Source organism: Pseudoliparis swirei, chromosome 1 (assembly GCF_029220125.1).
Source record: "Pseudoliparis swirei isolate HS2019 ecotype Mariana Trench chromosome 1, NWPU_hadal_v1, whole genome shotgun sequence".
NCBI classification, from domain to species: Eukaryota; Metazoa; Chordata; class Actinopteri; order Perciformes; family Liparidae; genus Pseudoliparis; species Pseudoliparis swirei.
This window is the reverse complement of record NC_079388.1, coordinates 3,357,589-3,378,263: the sequence shown is the minus strand read 5'-3', so window position 1 is coordinate 3,378,263 and position 20,675 is coordinate 3,357,589. Positions and strand designations below refer to the sequence as shown.

Genomic DNA, 20,675 nt, shown 5'->3' with positions numbered 1-20,675 from the left:
AACTGCATCCGATTTTGAAAGAAAAAAACATGGCGGCCACGACGGAAGTTGGCGACGGAGACCAACGGCTGGCAACCAATCAACCGTCGCCCGTCCAAGTCGCTGGCGCCGTATGATCTGCACGTTGTGACGGTTTTATACATCGCTTGTAACGGCGCCGAGCGAAGACATTGGAATATCGAACAAATACACACGTTATTAATCCAGCAAAGCGGTGAGCTGTTTGCTCACGTGGAGATAGTGACGCGATAACGGCTCGCGAACCGGAGCGAGTTTACGGGACAAGCGGAGAGTTGTGCATACTAGTGTTAGCTTAGCAACTGGTGAGCTAACAGCTAGCTCTTCTCTTGTTTCCAGGTCATGTGATTAATAACGCGGCACCGTAACATGGCTGACTCCGAGGAAGCGACTCAGACGGAGGTAATCAAAACTCTCGTTTCTAGCCTCCCGTTAGGTTGTAGCTGCTGGATAAACCGTGCAGCAGAGCCGCTGTGTGTTTCCACTGCATGAGCAGGGCTGCTATATCAGCAACAAGCTGACCTGTTTGTTTTGAAGCTTTGCACAAGGGAAATAGTGACAGACCGTGTTTGATAATGTCAGGTAATGTTTTTTGCAACCAGTGTTTCACTCTAATATGATGTCAATATCCGTATGAAGGGCATTTGGTGTCCTTATCAGAATCACTGCCATCAGGAACATGAAGCAGAATAATGAAACTCTTGAGGTCTTACTGTAAATGGGCACACGTGCACACATCAGTACAATGATACGTCATTTTATGAATTTAAATTGTGCATTTATTTAACCAGGAAAAGCTTCATTGAGAGGAAGAAATCTCCTTTACAAGAGAGTCCTGGCCGAGATGGGAGTAGCACTTAAACAAAGTTTCAGACATACAACATCAAATAGTGACAAACAATAAAAAAAGGAAACAATATTATTTTTTAGATCACAGCATGAGTGAAAACCCAAACTAACACTCAAGTCACCATATCCCAGTTCACACAGGTGCACATACCTCAGTCAAAACCCAACTACAACCAGATGCACCTACCTCCAACTCCTTCAATCTAATTCTAAAAACACCCAAAGGGAACCGGTGAGACCCAAATCACGCTGCAGCAAAGTCCAAGCCGCAGAAGCAGCAAACCTAAAACCCCTTTTTCCATTTCGAGACGGACATTAAGAAATGTGTTTCCAATTCTATATCATAAACTCTTCATTGGATGTATGTGATTTGTGCATACTCCACACACTGCTCTCACTACAATGTGTGTAATAAGTAGTTAAATGATACTTTATATTACAACATTATAATTTATTTGATTAAATGAGTCATTTTTATCATGCGTATTCTATTTTCATAGAACAGACGTGGTTCGTTGAACATTTTGCACGTGTCCCTGAAATCGCTGTCCCCCCTGTCATTGTGGGTTAACGGCCCCTTGAGGAAACCCTCTGATGTTTTCAGTGGCATCATAACCACCATTTTGTCTTTCTTCAATGGCGGCTGAAACAGTGGCTAGTTGCAAAGTATTTACACTTTTAAATTTCGTAATTTTTCATCATTATGTGTATAGTTTAATATTGTCAAGCTTGTCCACTCTGTCATAGTGTAGTAATATAGTAATATATTTATAATAGTAATATCAATAATTTACCTGGACCGCCAATTAAAGCGTGTAAGGGAACATTTTGAATAGTCTTTTTCAAGAATGAGCTCAAACGGAGCTGAGATAGCGAGGAGATATCAGAAACGTCGTGATGCTGACCCGGACGGAAGAAGAAAGTGTCTTGAGAACGAGAGGGACAAATGGAAAACAAGACGGAGAGGCTGGAAAGAAGGAGAGTGTCGATGAACTAAGTGAGAGGGAGAAGAGGGCAACGAGAAAGAACTGGAGAGAATAAGAAGTCAAGCCCGAGCCAGAAAGAAGTACCGAGACATTTCATGTCTGTGTAAAAGAGAGGAAGGTGTTCTGGACTGTCAAGAGGTCCCTCGACTCTTCCTGGTGTTGCTGGTTCATCGATGAGCCCTCAGCATGTGGAAAGACTCCAGGTAACCCTGGGAGACCAGACATGCTTGAGGTAAAGCACATTGGAGTGTGAATGTTAACTGTAGGCACCAAAGGGGCATAACGAGTTCCATTGGCCAAGGAGGACATCTGTCGGTACCGCGAGCAGCAGAAACGTTCTACTGGTACCAGAACCAGCGGCTCTGTACAGGTGGAAGCGTCTGCCGGGAGGAATGTGGAACAGCAACTGCAGGATTGAGCCACGTCTGTGCAGAAAGGCTGCGTGGAGACAAAGGGCTCTCTCTGTAGCCAGCTGCTTTCTTCTAGTTCTACAGTTGAACGTCCAGAATACTTCCAAACCGCATCAAACTAAAAAATGCCCAAATTCCCACGCAGCAGCCACTTTATTAGGTACACCTGTACATCGAATACAGTCCAATAAAACGGCTCCTCCGTGAATTCTACAATAAGATAACAATGTTCACTTGATTCCCATTGTTCAAAAAGGTGTTTAAAGGGTACCTGTAGTGAAAGCGAATATGTAGCCAGATCAAAAGATAATGTGTTTCTAAAGGTTATTCATGCACTGACGGTCCAGTATTCAATAACAATACGTAGTTTAGGCTGTTCAAAGTCCTCAACTCCGACATGCGACATTGCACTGGAGCTTGAATATGTCGCGGGTGGTGTGACGTCAGATCGTTGAGAGATCGACAGCCAGCCACAGCGGATGTGTTCAGATACCAATATAAACAACGTCGAGCGCTCGCAAACAAATGCTGAGAGATTGATAATATGGACGATGAAAGATTGTCTGATTCAGCAACTGGATACTTGTTTGAACCTTTAAAAGCAGACTATCCCCATTTAGTGAATTGTGACAGCGATGATAGCGATGATTCTGATGAAGTTGATGCGAAGGACCGCCGGTCCAGATGCTTCACCGTGCGGACCGTGCACGCAAGTCGGCGGACGTTTGGTGCAGTTGTGGAAATGTGTGCCACAAAAAACAGACAGAGTGCATTTGTTGTAAAGAGCACGAACTTATGTCCGATGATATAGTGTCATTAGACCTCATCTGCTTCACACAAAAGCGTGAGCTTGATAGCTACATCGCGCATAAGCCAGCGCTGGAGATGTCTTTCATTGATGCAATGTTCGGCCCACATGTTCGGGGTGCTAGTGACTTTTCTTTGCTCCGTCCGTCCCGATGCGCGCAAACCGGTGTCGGAGCTCCGCGCCGCAGACGGCGGGCAGAGGACTGTCAACGCAACACGAGAGACAGAAATGACATGCTTCTGCTGTAATGTGGCGCTATAGAGAAAGTGACAGGGGGGTTTTTTATGTCATGCGATCTACCAATACTACGCCGCGATCGACTGGCAGGTCGCCACGATCGACGTATTGAGCACCCCTGATATAGATTGTGTAATTCTTGAGGCCACCGATCTATCCCAAGAAGCAACGCGTGTAGAAGTGGCTCCGGATTGGCTGAATTCCTTTCAACGACTCAACGTCATAGTTAGCTTTGAGCTGGAGTAAATAACTAGCAAAATGGCTGCGCCCACGGACTCGGAATGTTGACAAAGAAATGTAAATCCTCGGGCTATGCGTGACTTGTTGACAATAGCGGCGGGGTAAATATGATTTATTTGATGCACCGAATGGATGTAGCACGTTGTTGTTTTGCACTACAGGTACCCTTTAAGTAACTAGATGTTGACTATTGAGGTGTTTGTATTGTGTATTTTATTCAGTCAATCAAATACAATACAATAAAATATTATTCTATATAATATACAAAACAGAAAGACCGAAAAGGTATAGGTAGAAGCAAAAAATGCTTATATATTTCTATCCTAAATTAATATCAAATAAATCAGAAAATAAATATAAAATAACAGAAAATAAAAAACAATATATATATATATATACATACACACACACACATATATATATATATATACACACATGCATATATATATATACACATACATGCATACATATATATATATGTATGGCATTACTCTGTGTGGTGTTCCTCATGTCTTACTGACTCCGTTTACACGCACACAGGGGAATTCAACCCAATGCAGTCCACGACATCATCACCAACTGCAACCTCAACAATGTGGATTACAGTAGAAATTATGGTTGACTTGTATTACATTAAAGTATAATAGGTACTTAATAAAGTGTCAGAAGTCTGGAAAAATAAAAGAGAATGACAAGTTGAAATTTATATTTCCAAGTGTATTTATCCTGTCTAACAGTGGGCAAGTAAATGAACATCTCTACTCAATATCCAGTAGAGAGCAAACTTTAGTCTGAAAACACATTGAAACTGTTTACATCTCCACCCTGACATGTGGGGGTTGTATTTGTAGGGGTTGTTCTTTTCAGTAGCACAAGAGAGAAAGTCTGAGTCTCGGCGTTGTGCAAAGTGCAAACTGTTTCTTGTCTTCCAGGTAACGGAGGGGACCGACGGAGAGTCCAGGGAAGCCGTCTCCGAGCCGGGACCGTCGGTGGACGTTGGAGACCCGGACCGTGTGGGCGAGGCGTCTCCCAGGCTCTCTGAACATGGAGAGGACCGCGAACCCGAGGAAGAGACAGTCGGCGCCGCTTTGGACCGCGGCGGTAAGCCGGGGAGCGTCTCGGAGTCTGAAAAAGAGGAGGAGGAGGAGGTCGGGGTGACAACCGAGGAGGAGTTTGAGGTGAAAACAGAGGAGGAGTTTCAGGTGAAAACAGAGGAGGAGTTTGAGGTGAAAACAGAGGAGGAGTTTGAGTCCAACGAAGGACACGTGGCAGTAAAGGACGACCGCTCCTTGGGGGACAGTCCTACAGGACCGGATGCCAGCGAGGACTCGCATTTGCACACGACCTCCGAGGAGCTCGAGAACACGAACATGGACACGACGGAGTGCGTCGACACCCAGGAGGAGAAGGAGAAGGATGATGATGAGGAGGAGGAGAAGGAGGAGGAGGAGAAGAAGGAGGAGAAGGAGGAGGAGGAGAAGAAGGAGGAGGAGGAGGAGGAGGCCGACGGTGCATTGAGGGTCTCTGTGGTGGATGACCTCGACGAGATGATGGACATCGGCACCGTGGACCAGGTGGAGCAGGAAGCTCAGATGAGCGAGGAGCAGCCGGGCAGTGAGACGGACGGCAGCCGCTCGCCTTCCGGTGTGAACTCTGGGAACGTCCCGTCCAACCCAGAGGGTCCTCGGTGTAAGGAAACATTTATAAACATTAATTGCGGAGCCCAAAATAGACACGTAATGAGTACATACTGATTACTGATTAATACTGCTTGCTTCATGTAAGTTAGGTACATGTCTACTTGAGGTAGCTGTGCATGCCTTTTTCAACACGGAGCATCCCATCCATGCAGATTACTAAATACTTAATAAAGAATTGCAACGGTAAAGAGTTTCACCATCAATGATTTGTCTTTAAGGTCTGAACTTGAGCCCTTTTTGAGACCTAGAATAACATTCCTTCATCTCTATCTCAAATGTTCCCACGCAGCCTCGGTGACGGAGGACAGTGACTCTGCGGAGGAGGATGTGAAACCCGCGATATTATCCCCACCTGAGGAGGAGAAGGAGAAGGAGGCTTTGTCCGGCTCGTCTCCGTCGCCTGAAGCCGCGGCCGACACAGGTGACAAAGATCTCTTAGGATGAGAGACAGACCCACAGATTTAGTAGATTTTAACGCTCAGATCACACTAGCATATAGTGTGATTTACAACCCAGGACACTAGAAATCACTACTGCTTACTCACATCCAGCTATTACAAGTAAATGTTTTTGTTATTGTCTAATTATCGACAATCTTATTTCATCTGTAATTTTTATATCACTGATTATGTTCTGCATGTCATTTCTTTACTTTCCTTTGTGTCCGTAGGAAGGGACGGCTCATCATCACCAGCGATGAACGGGATGAAGGTAGTTAACTCAATTTAATTTATTTTATACAGCACGAGATCACGAATTTGCCTCAGCGGGCCTTAAGATCTGTACACATACGACACACCTGACCTTTGACCTCACATCGCATCAGGAAAAAATAGAAAAAAGGTAAGAACCCTTGAGGAGAGCAACAGAGGAGGACCCCTCTCCAGGATGGACAGAACAATAGATGTCATGTGTTAAACACATTCAATGAGTATGACAGAGTGTGTGAATAGTTGGTAGTAGTTTGCAGTCCATGATCCATAAAGGGGGGGAGGGGGGGGGGCATCAGCAGAGCCATGACAGGAGGTCGGCCCACCAGGCAGGAGGCATCAAACCCAGCCTGGTCCGATGGACCCTGTGAGACGTGAAGTCACAAAGACTCTGGGGAGGAAGCAGAGTTAGTCATGTGTGATGGAGAGATTTAATTTCATCCATAAGGAGAGAGAGGAGAGGAGAGGTGCTCAGTGTATCCTAAGCGTCCCCCTCAGCCTCTCAGCCTCTAGCAGCATCTCTAGGTCTGGACCAGGTGAACCTGGTTCAGGTCTAACTATCAGACCATCAAGAGGAAAGTCTTAAGTCTCCATGAGGGGACGGTGTCTGCCTCCAGGACTGAAGGTGGAGCTGGTCCATAAAAGAGGAGGAGCTTGATACCTGAAGGCTCTGGCTCACATCCTACTTTTTAAGACCTTTAATCTGTAGATACCCAGATTAGACACTGACTGTAAATTGGAGAAAAATATAGTTTGGGATGTTCATCTGCGAGGAAGTCAACACGCCAACGCCCACGTGTCTGTCCCGTTGTAGGAAAGCGTCCGCGTCGCCACGCAGACGGCCAAGTCGTCCCCGTCGCCGCCTTTGGTCAAAGTGAAAGACGAGCCCATCGACGAGGAGTACGACCACGCGCTGCTACCTTCTGCAATGACGGCAAGCGTGAAGGACGAGCCGGACACTGAACAGGTGGGACGACACTGACACTCGCTGAAGCTTACATAGAAAACTAAATTGTAAAAAAAAGTTCCAAAACAGCATTAAGTCAAAGTAACAACGTTTTGTCTTCCACCGAAATGACCACTGACTCAGAGAACATCTGTGAGTGTCTATGCCTTGATTTAAAATTGGACCCCAACTTTCTCAAAACAAAAAGTCCTTCCATCAGCATTTGAAGGGCCCAGAATCCGTGGCCCGCCTCCTCACCCCCGTGTGTCTCCGCTGTGTTCTCGGCAGGTGGACCTGAGGATCGGATCGGTGTTCTCGGTGCTGCCGGCGCCCGACAGGCCGCCGCGGCCCGTCGTCGGCCCGTCGCTGCACATGTCCTGTTGCCACTGCAAGAAGAGCCTGATGAAGGGCCAGACGGCGTTCCAGCGGAAGGGCTCGTCGGCGCTCTTCTGCTCCACCATCTGCCTCACCACGTCGCTCCCTTCGACCAGAGGCGGCGTCACGAAGATCTGCAACAACTGCCAGAAGTGAGTTCAACTCCAAACGAGCACCATCGTTCCAAACCTGTGTCGGTGCTGAGAGGTGGGCCGGATGCGTGCGCTCGACGGCGTATCCGGGTCAATGCCGCCGCTGCCGAGTCGTCTCATTCGAACCTTCTCCGGTCAGACGTTCCCCGCCTTGTGATTGGCTCGCCTGAACGCGGAGACGTCCCGACCGAACTGACGGTGTCGGGTCGATCGCTGTGTGAGCGCCGTGCGGCGTGACGGCGAGCAGCTCGCTCAAACACACGGCTTCCATTCCCACGACGGGTGTCGAATGAAGCGCTCCGTCCGTATCACTTTTAGTTGTGTCATATTCTTTTTTAATAAAGACGCTCCTCCCAAGATATTAAGACAATTGAGAGTGATTTACTGCAGATAAATCAAGATGTTGTGATGAATTCATGACCCAGATGAACTCTTTAGTGCGTCCTGACGTGTTGTTTACGCCCCCCCCCCCCCCCCCCCCAGGTTGATCACGCGGCCTCAGGACGTCATTCTGGCTCCGGACATCAAAGGCACCATGAAGGAGTTCTGCAGCCAGAAGTGCCTGAGCTCCTTCAACTCCGGGAGAAACATCACCAACTTCAAGACGATCGCCCCCAACAAAACAACAATAACAACAACATCACCACCGCATCCATCGGGCCCCAAGTCGCTCTGCAGCATGTGCACAAGAGTCTGCATCGTAAGTCCACCGGAGCGGGGAAGCACGTTGTATTATCGTCATAGATTAATCTGCCAATTATAGTTCTGGATTCACTGATTACAAGTTTGGTCTCTAAAATGTCAAAACATTTCGATAAAGGGGAAATCTTCAGTCTTTTCTGTTGCCAACCAACAGTAAACAACCTGCAGATATTCAGTTTACAGTGATCTGAACCAAGGAGAAGCAGAAAAGAATAATTCAAATGAGAAGAATTAAAACGATTAATTGATTTATCAACATAGATTAATTATCTGTCAACTAATTATTTGACCTGTAAAACTAAAAACTTCTTCTCTGAAGAGTAGCCACACAATGATGATATACCCAGTTATGAACTTCACCTGTAAAGCTATTGAAAACCATGTGCCACTTAAATAAGAAATAATAAATATAGTTTTCAGCATTTGATTCATCAGAATAATTCAGTTTCACGGGCTGAAGGACACCGTCCACACTTTTCTTGTACTTGTTCTGCATCGTCAGATGACGGTACATAAAGTATTCAGCAGAACACAAGTAGTACACAAGTAGTACACACAACCTGCTCCCCTCGTCGCCCCCGTAAGCGACACTTCCCCCCCCCCCCCCCCCCTCCGAGAGGGCCGACCTCTGAAATAACACTCCGCGGCGGTTCCGTCTCCCGCAGAGCAAACACGAGGTGGTCCTGAGCGGCGCCGTCCACAAGATCTGCAGCGACGCCTGCTTCAACCGCTTCCGCAGCGTGAACAACCTGTCCATGGCCGGCTGCGCCCACTGCGGCTCCTACTGCCACAGCCGGCCGCTGATGCTGAAGCTGGAGGACAGCAACAAGACCCTGTGCAACGCAGAGTGTCTGGCCAAGTACAAAGAGGTAACAACAACAACAACAAACTAGAACGGGCACTCGGTAGAGCGCATACCTTCACATATCACAAGATTGGGCATTGGATTATGAACATGTTGGCATTAGTTGCATGCCAATTGGATATAAATTGACCGCGCTATGGTAAAAAGAAGATTTTGACCTTTTCATGACTTTGACCCGATCGATCCCAAAATCTAATCAAATGGTCCCCGGATAATAACCAATCATCCCACCAAATTTCATGCGATTCGGTTTAATACTTTTTTAGTTATGCGAGTAACACGCATACAAATAAATAAATAAATACACCGCGATCAAAACATAACCTTCCGCATTTTCAATGCAAAGGTAATAAACCCTAGTTGGGGTCAGACTGATACAGGCGGTGTTGAACAATTCATAAATACTGTGCGCTCTTGGAGTGATAGTGTAGCCGTGACTGAGCCGTGATATGAAAGGGAACTTCCCTGCAGAGCAGAACTCCACGTCCGCCTCGTTCCCGTGGAAGAGGTGTCTCACCTCTACGTGCACTCGAGGATGAGCTGAATTAGAATTTGGTGGTCAAAGTTCACTGAGCCCTCACAAAGTCCACCGATCATACGCTAAGTTTCTCACCGACATCTAACGGGATGAGAATGACAAAGTGACGCTCAGACGGACGTGGATGTGAAACTGCAACTGGACCGGGTCGGCCGCGAGTCGAGTCCCGTTCTCTCTGTTCCGTGGTGGAGTTGCTCAGCGCCGCGCCGCCTCTCGAACGTCATGCGGCAGTTTGTATTGCCTCGATTGTAAATGACCCGTCGTCAACCACGCGACCGGCCCGAAGACGAAGAGCGTCTCAAAAGATTGCACAAGATGTGGCTAGTTGTCGGACCGCTAGCCCGAGCTAGCTGATGCTACGTTAGGAATGCCCAGTCTGTGTTAAAGGGGCGGGACTTAGCTGACAGTCAGCTGCCACCGCCGGATGAAACCAACTAGCGGGTCAATTGCCCCGTTCTGACGATGCAGAAACCAGAGTTCTAACCTATTCAGTGAACGCGATGTACACGACGATTACGAAGAAACTCACGTCTCCGTATTTACTTTCTGACCTCCTAGAATAGGAAGATATCCAAGCCGTGCACCATGTGCCGCACCAGCCACTCGCTGGTCAAGATGGTCGACAACAAAAACAGCGACGACTCCGTGAACCTCTTCTGCAGCAGCAGCTGCGTGATGGCGTTCAAGGTCCAGACTGTCAGCGCATCAGGTACATGTAGTTCCCGCCACGGACCTCTACTGTTGGCATTCCTCACTGCATTGTGACGGTGTGTTTCATTGTTATGAAACACATGGAGAGAAAACACGTTGTTTCTTTCCCCCCCCCAGGCGCTCGCTTGAATTGTGACAGTTGTGGTAAAAACACGGTGCCGGCCTACCACCTGGCCATGTCCGACACCTCCATCAGGAACTTCTGCACCCTCCCTTGTGTCATGACTTTTCAGGTAACGAGGGTCAACCGGCACCGTCGGGGGCGAACGCAGCTCAAATCAACGTGTGTCGCAGAGCGTCCTCTTTTGTCGAGAACACACACTTCCCGTCGCACGGGAAACTGTTCCCTCCTTCGCAGCGGTTTCTGAATCGAGTGCCGTGTTTTCCCGTGCCGTAGGAAAAGTTCAAGAAGTCCCAGAAGCAGGTGAACGTCTTCACCAAGCTGCCGATCGGCTCCTCCCTGGTCCAGAGTGTCACTCCCACCCAACCCCGGCAAGACATCACCAAAGGGCCGCGGAGACTGAGGTGCTTCCAGTGTGAGAGCAACATCGCCTTCAAACCGGAACTCCTCCAGGTCAAGGTGTGCTGGGGTTTGATCCGTTTCTCTTTGCTTGCCACAATAGAGAAGCATATAGACGCAGACGAGCGTCTGCCATTCGTCCCGGATGTCTGGACAGTCAACGTGGAGAAATATTGTGAACTAAAAACTAGACAATGAAATCATTATTTGGAGGATTAAAAACAAGTTTTGTTCCTTGTTTTTCTCTCTTAAAATAAATAAATATTTAGTTTCTACGGGGGTGAAAACAGCCTTTTTTCTTCTTTTTTTGTGTTAAAACCACTGAAACGTAAGTGTCTCTGCAGTGAAGTTCGACTCATCGAAGAAACTCGAGGGAAAATACTAGACAACAACAAAAAATACACAATAAATCATTATTTGTTTGTGAATGCAGACGCCAAGGGAGTTGATGCACATTGTCTTGAGCGTTGAGGAAATATGACATATATAAAGACAGTTCTGTTGTAAATTTCTCTTTTCGGCATGTTTACTCCATGTTTGTGCTTGTTGAACAGGTGCATTGGCCATAAAAACATTGCTCAGCACTGGATTCATTGTTGTTGTGTTTGTGTGTGTGTGTGTGTGTGTGTAGGACAAGTTAGTTTTCTTCTGCGGCATGGACTGTGCTCACGAGTTCAAGAAGGACAACTTCATCACGAGCCTGTGTGATTACTGCAAGGTCGAAAAGATCACCAGAGACGCCAAGAGGATCAACAACCGCGACTGCTTCTTCTGCAGCGACGGTGAGCCGGTGGGAAGCGTCCGCTCGTCCGCGCGTCGTGTCGAACGTCATTTAAACGACCCGCTCTCTCTCCCCCAGGCTGTCAGCTCCTCTACAGACACGACCTGACGAAGAACTGGGGGAGTCACTGCCACTCCTGCGTCTACTGCCACAGCATGTCCAAGAGGCTGGTGACGGCTCAGTACGGAGGCGCCACGGAGGACTTCTGCTCCGAGGACTGCCGGTCCAAATACACCGTGCTCTTCTGCCACGTAAGCGAGCCTCCGGGGGAAGAAATAAAAACGCGCGATGGCGCCGATCTGAAGGTTCTGTTCGTCCTCTCAGGTGGCGAAGTGTGACACCTGCGGCCTCAAAGGGAAACTGAAGCAGAGTCTGCCCCTGCTGGGGGAAATCAAACACTTCTGTGACCTGAGCTGTCTGCTGCACTTCTGCTGCGACACCGTGGCCCTGCAGGGCGACGTCATCACAGGTGGGTTCAATCCTCACAAATTACAAATTTACATAACTCAGGGTTCGCACGGTCATGGAAAACCTGGAGAAGTGGTCATTTTCTAGGCCTGGAAAAGTCATGGAAAAAAACTTAAATCATAAAAGTTTTGGAAAAGTCATGGAAATGTTGTTATAATCACATGTTCATTCACGGCGAGTGTGAAATAATTAATATGTTTTTTAAAGAAAGACGCTCAAAATATAAGCCGGCGTACGCTCTCAATACGTAACATGTTCTACATTGTTCATGTTTATACCGAGATTTCAGTTTGGTCATGGACATTTGGTTTAAAGTCCTGGAAAAGTCGTTGAAATCCATTGATCAACATGTGTAAGAACCCTGTTTACTTTACACATACGGATCACCCGGAGGGACCTAGGGGACGTCTTAGAGCAGCCTGACGATAAGGAGCTGCAGTAATCGAGTCTAGAAGTAACAAAGGCCTGAACCAGTGTTTCTGAGTCGAGATGTGTCTGATTTATTAAATGTTACGGAGATGAAATACAGATTAGTTTGACGTGGGAGTTAAAGGACAAAGTCAAAGATAGCTGGTGTTGCGGTGCCGTTGTAAGTGCATTGTTCCTGTACTGCAGTGTTTAATCCTGACACTTCAACCACCACACTTCCCTTTTTAAAGTCGCTCTGATGTCATTGGAGGACAAAAATGCCATGACATTATTTTTTTCATATTATTTCTCACTTGATTTCAATCCTGATCACAACCACCCTTTAAATGCCCGTTTGTTTGCATAATGCGCCTCATTTCTTTTAGTAAAAAAAAAAAAACATTAAAAGGATAAAGAAGATTATTTATTGTTCTTGTTTTTGAACGCGATGCAGAGGAGCCCACGCCGGTCATTGGCAACGTCATCTCGCTCGCTGCCCCTCAGACGAGGAAATCAAACGCCTCAGGTGATTATGAGCTGCATGTCAGACATAAGAACAGAACAACGTGCTGCACGCTCGTCAGCGACAGGCGACTGACGGTTTCATACTCGTTGTCTCCACAGGCACCGCCTGTCAACCAAAGACATGTGAACATGTAAGTTGTTTTGTTTTATATACTTTATTTACACTAACATTTTATAACATGTAACATGTATAACATATATGCACAGTATAGCGGGTACGGAAAGTATTCAGACCCCTTTACATTTTTCACTCTTTGTTTCATTGCAGCCATTTGCTCAAAAAAGTTCTTTTTATTTCTCATGAATGTCACTCAGCACCCCATCTGGACAGCAAAAAACAGACATGTAGAAATGTTTGTAAATTTATTACAAAAGAAAAACTGAAATATCACATGGTCATAAGTATGTAAATTTAGATATATACACACGCACGTACACACACACACTGTGGCGTTCAAAGGTTTAGGGTCACCTGTTCTTTCTAGGTTTTTCTGTCCTGCAATAATTTAAAAAAAGAAGAAAAGAGTATTATCCAGACACCAAATATATGATTTTATTTTAAATCGTTTTTGCCCGAAAAGAATAAGATTCAAAAGAATAAATGCCAGAAAAGGAAGACAGTCGGAACCATTCCCTATGTTTCCACCACGACGAGGATCTCTTCTGTTAAGTTTATTTATGTTTGAGTCGTGACCGTTCATCTCCTTTTTGTCTGTTTTCAGATCAGCATCCAAACCGATGCAGACGCTCCTCCGCCCGCCCCAAAGATCCTGAAGAACAAGGCGGTGCTCTGCAAACCGCTGGTGCAGAACAAAGGCGTCTCCTGTCAGACGCAGACCGCCGACGCCGGAGCGCAGACGGGTAAACAGCCAGACACCCGGGTTCAACTCGGCTCTTAAAGCCCATTCCTATAGAGCTGCTTTGAAGGGATGTCGTCCTGTTATGCAGTTCTTTGATTCGCCTAATTTAGTTTGCCCGATGTTCTTTATTTAGTATTTTTATATTCCATTTCCCTTGATTCTCTGTAGAGCAATTTGTAAACTCTGTTTTTAAAGGGGCTATATAAATAAAGTTATTATTATTTCTATGGTAACATCGTTGTGCGGTGGTGTATCTAATATTTCCCGCTTGAACATATTGTGCAATAAGTTGTTGTTTACAGTCATTTCCTCAGTCACTGATGTCCCGTGAAGTTTCCATTCTGTATTTACATATCTCGACTCAAGACTCTGGGAGGAGACCCCGGGGAAGACCCAGGACACGCTGGAGGGATTACATTTCCCGGCTGGCCTGGGAACACCTCGGGATCCCCCAGAATGAGCTGGAAAATGTTGCGGGCGAGTGGGGAGTCTGGGTCAACCAGTTGAGTCTGCTGCCCCTGCGACCCGACCCCGGAATAAGCGGATGACAATGGACTCAAGACTCTCTGGTGTTGAAACACAGTTGTCGTCTTCACCACTTCAGAACGTGTGTCTCCCTCTCAATAGACGACGTGTACCCTAGGATCCTGGTGGTTCCGGTCCCGGTGCCGGTGTATATCCCGGTGCCCATGAACATGTACAGCCAGTTTGTTCCCAAAGCTCTGGGCCTGCCGCTCCCGGTACGTCACACCCTCCACCCGCCTCTGGTGTCGGTGTTTGATTCTCTGAAGTGTGGCATCGGATCATCTCGTGATCAGAATCAGAATCAGAAACAGTTTTATTGCCAGGAATGTTTACACAAACGAGGAATTTTTTTTGGTGGAAGGTGCAACATTTGGACATGACAAACAAACAACAATCAACACGACAGAAAGACAACAAATAATGTGAAAGTGTTTGGGTGTGTGCTTCAAGTGGTGTGTTTTAGTTAAAAGTGTATGTTACGCGTGGCGTGTGTTTAAGTTAAAGTGCATGCAAATAAAGTGGCATGTGTGTGGAGGAGGCCTCAAGTTAAAGTGCATGTTAAAGTGACGTGTGTGGAGGAGGGAAGAAGAAGGAGGAGGGAGGAGGAGTGGGAGGAAGAGGGAGGAGGAGGAAGAGGAAGGAGCGGGAAGAAGGAAGAATGAATGAGTTTGTTTTTTTATCAGCAAAATATACAACCATCAGCAATTTAAAAAAAAGAAGAAAGATACATGTGGCTGACCGAAAGGGTTAAGGCTGAAGTTATCGAGCTTATAAGTGCCCTAACCTATGATTGCTTGAAAACTTGTTCCGAAGAGCCTTATATATATATATATATATATACAAAACAAACAAAAACATAAACAAACAAACCAGAAATTGAAGCATTTGTCCCCATAATCCGTCTCTTCTTAACTTCTTATGCTTTATCAATACCGTCAAGTCTATTCTATTCCAGAGTCATGTTTTTAAATTTTTTTAAATTAATTGCACCAGATCTTTACTTTCTGTGATGTCATCAGTCAAGTAGGATTACAACGCTGTCATCATACCGGATCCCCATTGGTTGACATACTCCTCCTCTGACTCCCCCCCCAGGTGCCCGTACCCGTGTTCCTCCCCGTGACCATGGACAGCGCTGAGCGCATCATGGAAACCATCCAGGAGATCAAGCAGAAGATCCCGTCGGACCCCTTCGAGGCCGAAATCATCCTCATGGCCGAGATGGTCGCGGAACAGAATGAGAAGACCGACAAAGGGAAGGGGCCGAAGGAGAAGAAAGTATCGGAGAAGGAGAAACCAGAAGCGGCCGCTCCGGGCAGTGAGACAAACTCTATTTTTTACTATTTAAGGTCATTTCGGAAAAAAGAGATGGAAACCGGACAATCAGTCCATCAAAGAGAAGCTCAGATATAGCTTGTTTGACACTTCAGAGTTCTCCTAGTCTCTGGCGAAGAGAGTAGAACCAGAACACCAGTGTGTTTGTCCAGTCGGAGGGTTTGGTCCGCATGTCATCAATTCATGTGAGACATCGCTCTGAGGCCCAACGGATCTTACCCTGACCCGCTAGGCTCTAGACGGGCTCATAACAACCAATCCTGAGGCGGTTCGTAGGATCTCTTTAAGAAAATGCTGTCCTGGTGTTTTCCTCCAGAAGCCAGCGACGCGTGTTCATTTGACGGAGCGTCTCTGGCTGAGTGAGTGAGTGAGTGTGTGTGTGTGTGTGGGTTCTCAATGTGGCATCAAGTTATTCCCCACGAATGTTTTTATGTCGTAGGTTTTGTCTTTTATTTTTCTCACCATTCCGCTGGATGACGAGCTCCTCCCGCGTTTCTCTCATAGACCACGGCAGCGACTTCAGCGACGACTTGGACACGGACGACTTGGACAGTTTCCTCAACAACTGGGAGGACGGCCCCTCCGCCATGCTGGACCTCCCCGCGGGCGCTACCGCCGAGCCTGACTCCGAACCCCCGCCGTCAGCCCCTCCGCCCCCCATGGACCTCGAAGCTGACTTCGCTGTTGGTGAGAAGACGAGATGCCGTCGACCGCGCGTTTAAAGAGGTTTAGTTTAATCGTTGAGATACTTCGGAGCGCTCGGTCTCATGTTTCATGTGATGTCGCTGCCAGAAACTCTGGAGAGGATGTCCCGGTTGAGAGAGCAATCCCTGAGCCTGCCTCCGCCTGCAGCCACGCGCCGCCGACAAGCTCACAGGAAAGCCCGAGGAAAGAAGGTGACTGTGGGAAATGAGATGAGATGCATTCAGGACCACATCTGATTGTACTTGCAAAATAGGAAATTGAGAGTTAGGACAATGGGAATAAAATGTCCTATCTGCATTGGTTGCCAATTCAATCAAACCAGGTTGGCTGAGTGTATTTAAGAAACTTCATGTGGGCGTAAATAGATATTAGTGTTGCACCTATGACCCAAGAAAAGAAAAGCCCCTGGCTGCGTTGGGCTGTAATCTGTGTGATTGTCTTTCCATTAAACCAGTTTGGTTCCCGTCTCCTCCTCAGGGTCGTCAGCGGCCGTCTAAGGCAGCCGAAGCGCCGACTCTAAAAGCCGCCATCAAGGCTCCAGACGTCCCAAAGCTGGAGAGCCAATACGGAGTTGACGCCTGGAAGCGATGGATCCAGTGGAGGCAAACTCAGTCCAACCTGGAGAAGCCCCGCTTCGGCTGTGAGTCCATCCAACCACCAGAGCTGACCCTAGATCATCTCATATTATACCCTCCCAACAGTAGAAAAAGGGGGAAACTAAATACATTGAAAGGGAACAAAAAGGCAAATCCCTTAACATCTGTTGTAAATCCTCCTTCTTTCCTTCAGGCTCGAGAGTTGTGGAAGTTTCTATTGGTAGTTTTTGTGTACGGTTTGACATTGTTTCACACCGTAATAATCTGGACTACTCGTCTCTTGCCGTCAGCTCGGCCCATGGAGCTGAAGGAGGATGTTCTCGGCTCCACCACCGCCGAGCTGAGCTACGGCCTCTGCTGCTTCATCACGGAGCTGAAGCGGCCCAACGGAGAGCCCTACTGCCCCGACAGCCTGTTCTACCTCTGCCTCGGCATCCAGCAGGCAAGACGCTTCACACGCAAACACGACACGCTCCAGGGCCGTGTGAGCACATGGAGCGCACACGGGGGAGTCTCTCCACGCCCGCTCACCAGCGGAGAAGTTAAAATGTGAAGCGGCCACAGCAGGAAAGGTCCAGTTTGCAGTAGCAGTAACTTAACACAGCTGAAAGCAATCAGTGAACAGTATGAGACATTACCGGAGGGAGGCGGTGCAGGAAATACACTGAAGTGAAATCAGTAGCAGCTATTCTCATTCATCTCGTGGCGTGACCTTTCCTCTCTCTGCAGTACCTGTTTGAGAACGGCCGATTGGAGAACATATTCACGGATCGCTTCTACAACAAGTTCTCCACCGAGTTCAATAATCTGCTCAGAGATTTCAAACCCTCAATCACAGCCAGTGGTGAGTTAAACATACACACATTTTACTCTGTCAATCGATCAGTTTGTCTTCCGGTCAGTTTCTACCCTCCCTCTCTCTCTCTCTCTCTCTCTCTCTCTCTCTCCCCCTCTCTCTCCCTCTCCCCCTCTCTCCAGGTTACATCCACTCCCGAGTGGAGGAGGGCTTCCTGTGGGACTGCAAGCAGCTGGGCGCGTACTCCCCCATCGTGCTGCTCAACACGCTGCTCTTCTTCTGCTGCAAGTACTTTGGCTTCACCACGGTGGAGCAGCACCGCCAGCTGTCCTTCGCCCACGTCATGCGCTGCACCAAGACCGACCCCGACAACACCAAGACCACCTTCCTGCGCTTCTACCCGCCGTTATCCATAAACGAGGCAGAGACAGGTACCCATGTGGCTGAGGGGCGGGGTCAGGAACCCTTTTAGTTGCGTAACAAGACGTAGTGATCACATATGTTACGGCATGCAAGAATGCACTGCACCAGAGCACTGACATATGATATTACGTTTATTATCATCACTTCAGATCTCAAATATCTGACCTATTATGTTACTTGAAGATAAACCTATGCAGTAGCATATGCTTAATTTGTGTAGTTCACTTTAAGATAATGTTTGTGGCATGTTTGCTTTTATTTGACGGTGTAGAGACAGACTGGAGGGGGGGGGGGGGCTGACATGCAGCTAAGGTCTCAGGCCGTTGCCGTGTCAACCCTCCAATTTGAGGGCACTCCATGACTTTGTCTATTTTTGAGAGCCTGAATCTGAATAAAAGCTTGTTTTCTTCATATGTCTTATAAACTATTGAAAAGTCCAATTATCCTATTGTTTTTTGCAAAGTTGTCTGAACCGTGAATTCTTTATTAAAAACAAAATAATTCTCACTGGCAACTGATTTGCTGTACATGCACTACAGGAATACCCTTTCATAATGTGGTGTTAATCTACAGTATTTAAAACAATGTTAAATTGGGCTTTTACAAACTTGAACAGTGAGATGGTTCCATCCCAGGAACGGTGTAAAAGAGTTTGTGTCCCCCTCAGATCCAGAGGTTCCCGCTAAGAAGCGTCGGGAGGAGGAGAGCAAAGAGGATGTTCTCGAGATGATCGAGAACACGGAGAACCCTCTCCGCTGTCCAGTCAGACTCTACGAGTTCTACCTCTCCAAGTGGTGCGTATACCAGCGCACTGAACTACTTATCAAAAAACAGACTTGAAAAACTGTGAAACTTCCCTTTGATACATGTAGAAATGTGTCTGAGGCGAATACTGACACCATCTGGATGTCCATTTTTGATAAAGATTCTAATTTGCCGACTGCTTAGCTGTGTCAAGTTCCCTTTATTATGTTTATATCAAAGTCTACAATGTAACTCAGTGCTGCATGTTGTTCTCCACAAGCCACTGGTCGCCACGGTGACATTACCAACTGTCTTCCTTCCAGCTCGGACTCGGTCAAGCAGCGCACCAACCTGTTCTACCTTCACCCCGAGCGCTGCTGCGTCCCCAACAGCCCCCTGTGGTTCTCCTTCGCCCCTCTGGACGACAGCACCATGGAGGGCATGCTCGTCCGCATCCTCACCATCAGAGAACTGCATCTGGGGAAGAGGAAAGCTGAAGGGAAGAGGCAGAAGACCTCTGCGGACCCTCTGTTCATACCACCCGACGAGGAGGAAGACGGGGATTCGGAGTGATGAGGAGCAGAAGTTACCTTTTTATCGGCGTAGCAGCTAGTCGTGTAAATGTTTGTAGATAAACGGAGATGTTCATTTTGACATGGCCCAAGAACAGAAATGGACAACATCAATATATCATATGCATAACTACAATGTGCAGAAGTGCAAAGAAAGTCCTACTTCCTCGAGCACGTGTTGTGTAGGTAGTTTGGTACTGGGATACAGAACTCTGCATTCAGACTGTTGACGACCACATATTCTCTTAATTCTGTTGGTGTGAGTAAAAGACCCGAAAACACAAACTAAAAACCGCTTTCTGTGATATATCGTCGACCATCATTGATAAACCTGCAATAAGGTTTGATTTTTAATAATGTATCAATAACAGGATTGTAGGTCACAGAACACATTTATTTCCAGACCCAATATCTGTTGCTGCTTTTATACCCTGAGGATATTTAGGAAGTAGACTTCATAACAAAAATCACTGATTTGATCATGTCAAAGTGTGACGTCACTCGTTCCTTTTATATCTACTTGTATAATTCATTGCCCAACTTGCCATTGTAACATTGCATTTACACAACATATTTTAATTCATCAGACAATCTGACTTTAGATCTTGTCACTTGATTGTGAGATTCACGAGTGACACCTGCTTTTTGTCTTTCATGTTAAATTAAAGAATCAAACCGTTTTCTCCACTTCCTTCTGCCTCACCAGTAGAAATCAACAGATTGAGTGTCCAAATATTTGGATTAAAACAGTTTGGGATATCATGTGTATACATTTAAGCTACATTTTAGCACTTTTGTTAAACACGCTGAAATGAAGAAAATAATTAATGTGTTGTGTTGACTTCATTTTTCACATGCTGTTTCATCCAAGCCTCCTCTGACACTGACTTTTGCATCACCATCACTCTGTCCTATCAACACCAAGTAGCCTACATACCATTTATGTACATCTTGGTTATATTAACTCCCACTCCTTCGTATGGCTGCCAATCTTCTGAATATTTTCTATTGTATGTTTAAAAAAAATAAAATAATTCAAAACATTTCATGAGAACAGAAACAGGGTTTGAGTTGAATGTTTCAGCATGTGTGTTGTCTTGAATGTGAGGGCCGTTGAGGTGATGGCGCGTTGCTCTGTGTGTCCCCGTAAACCACGCAGGCGAGTAGATC

The 20,675-nt window shown here is 46.7% G+C and overlaps 1 protein-coding gene across 2 annotated transcripts; it reads left to right on the top strand.

The window, feature by feature from the left end:
- Window positions 1-20,551, top strand: LOC130192687 (zinc finger MYM-type protein 4-like). 2 transcript variants are annotated; one of them, XM_056412802.1, is made up of 28 exons: window positions 1-214; window positions 358-420; window positions 4,481-5,237; window positions 5,538-5,669; window positions 5,919-5,959; window positions 6,773-6,925; window positions 7,193-7,431; window positions 7,915-8,131; window positions 8,799-9,002; window positions 10,095-10,245; window positions 10,365-10,480; window positions 10,645-10,827; window positions 11,399-11,549; window positions 11,627-11,799; window positions 11,873-12,017; window positions 12,879-12,950; window positions 13,049-13,080; window positions 13,672-13,810; window positions 14,437-14,549; window positions 15,430-15,652; window positions 16,174-16,356; window positions 16,462-16,565; window positions 16,852-17,014; window positions 17,261-17,412; window positions 17,700-17,814; window positions 17,949-18,197; window positions 18,857-18,983; window positions 19,257-20,551. In XM_056412802.1, the coding sequence occupies exons 2-28, from the start codon at window positions 388-390 to the stop codon at window positions 19,504-19,506; spliced, it is 4,617 nt and encodes a 1,538-aa protein (XP_056268777.1). In that variant the 5' UTR covers window positions 1-214; window positions 358-387; the 3' UTR covers window positions 19,507-20,551. The 2 variants fall into 2 exon arrangements, with proteins under 2 accessions (XP_056268777.1, XP_056268769.1); XM_056412794.1 differs by having other exon boundaries at window positions 1-420.
- Window positions 20,552-20,675: the final 124 nt, after the last annotated feature.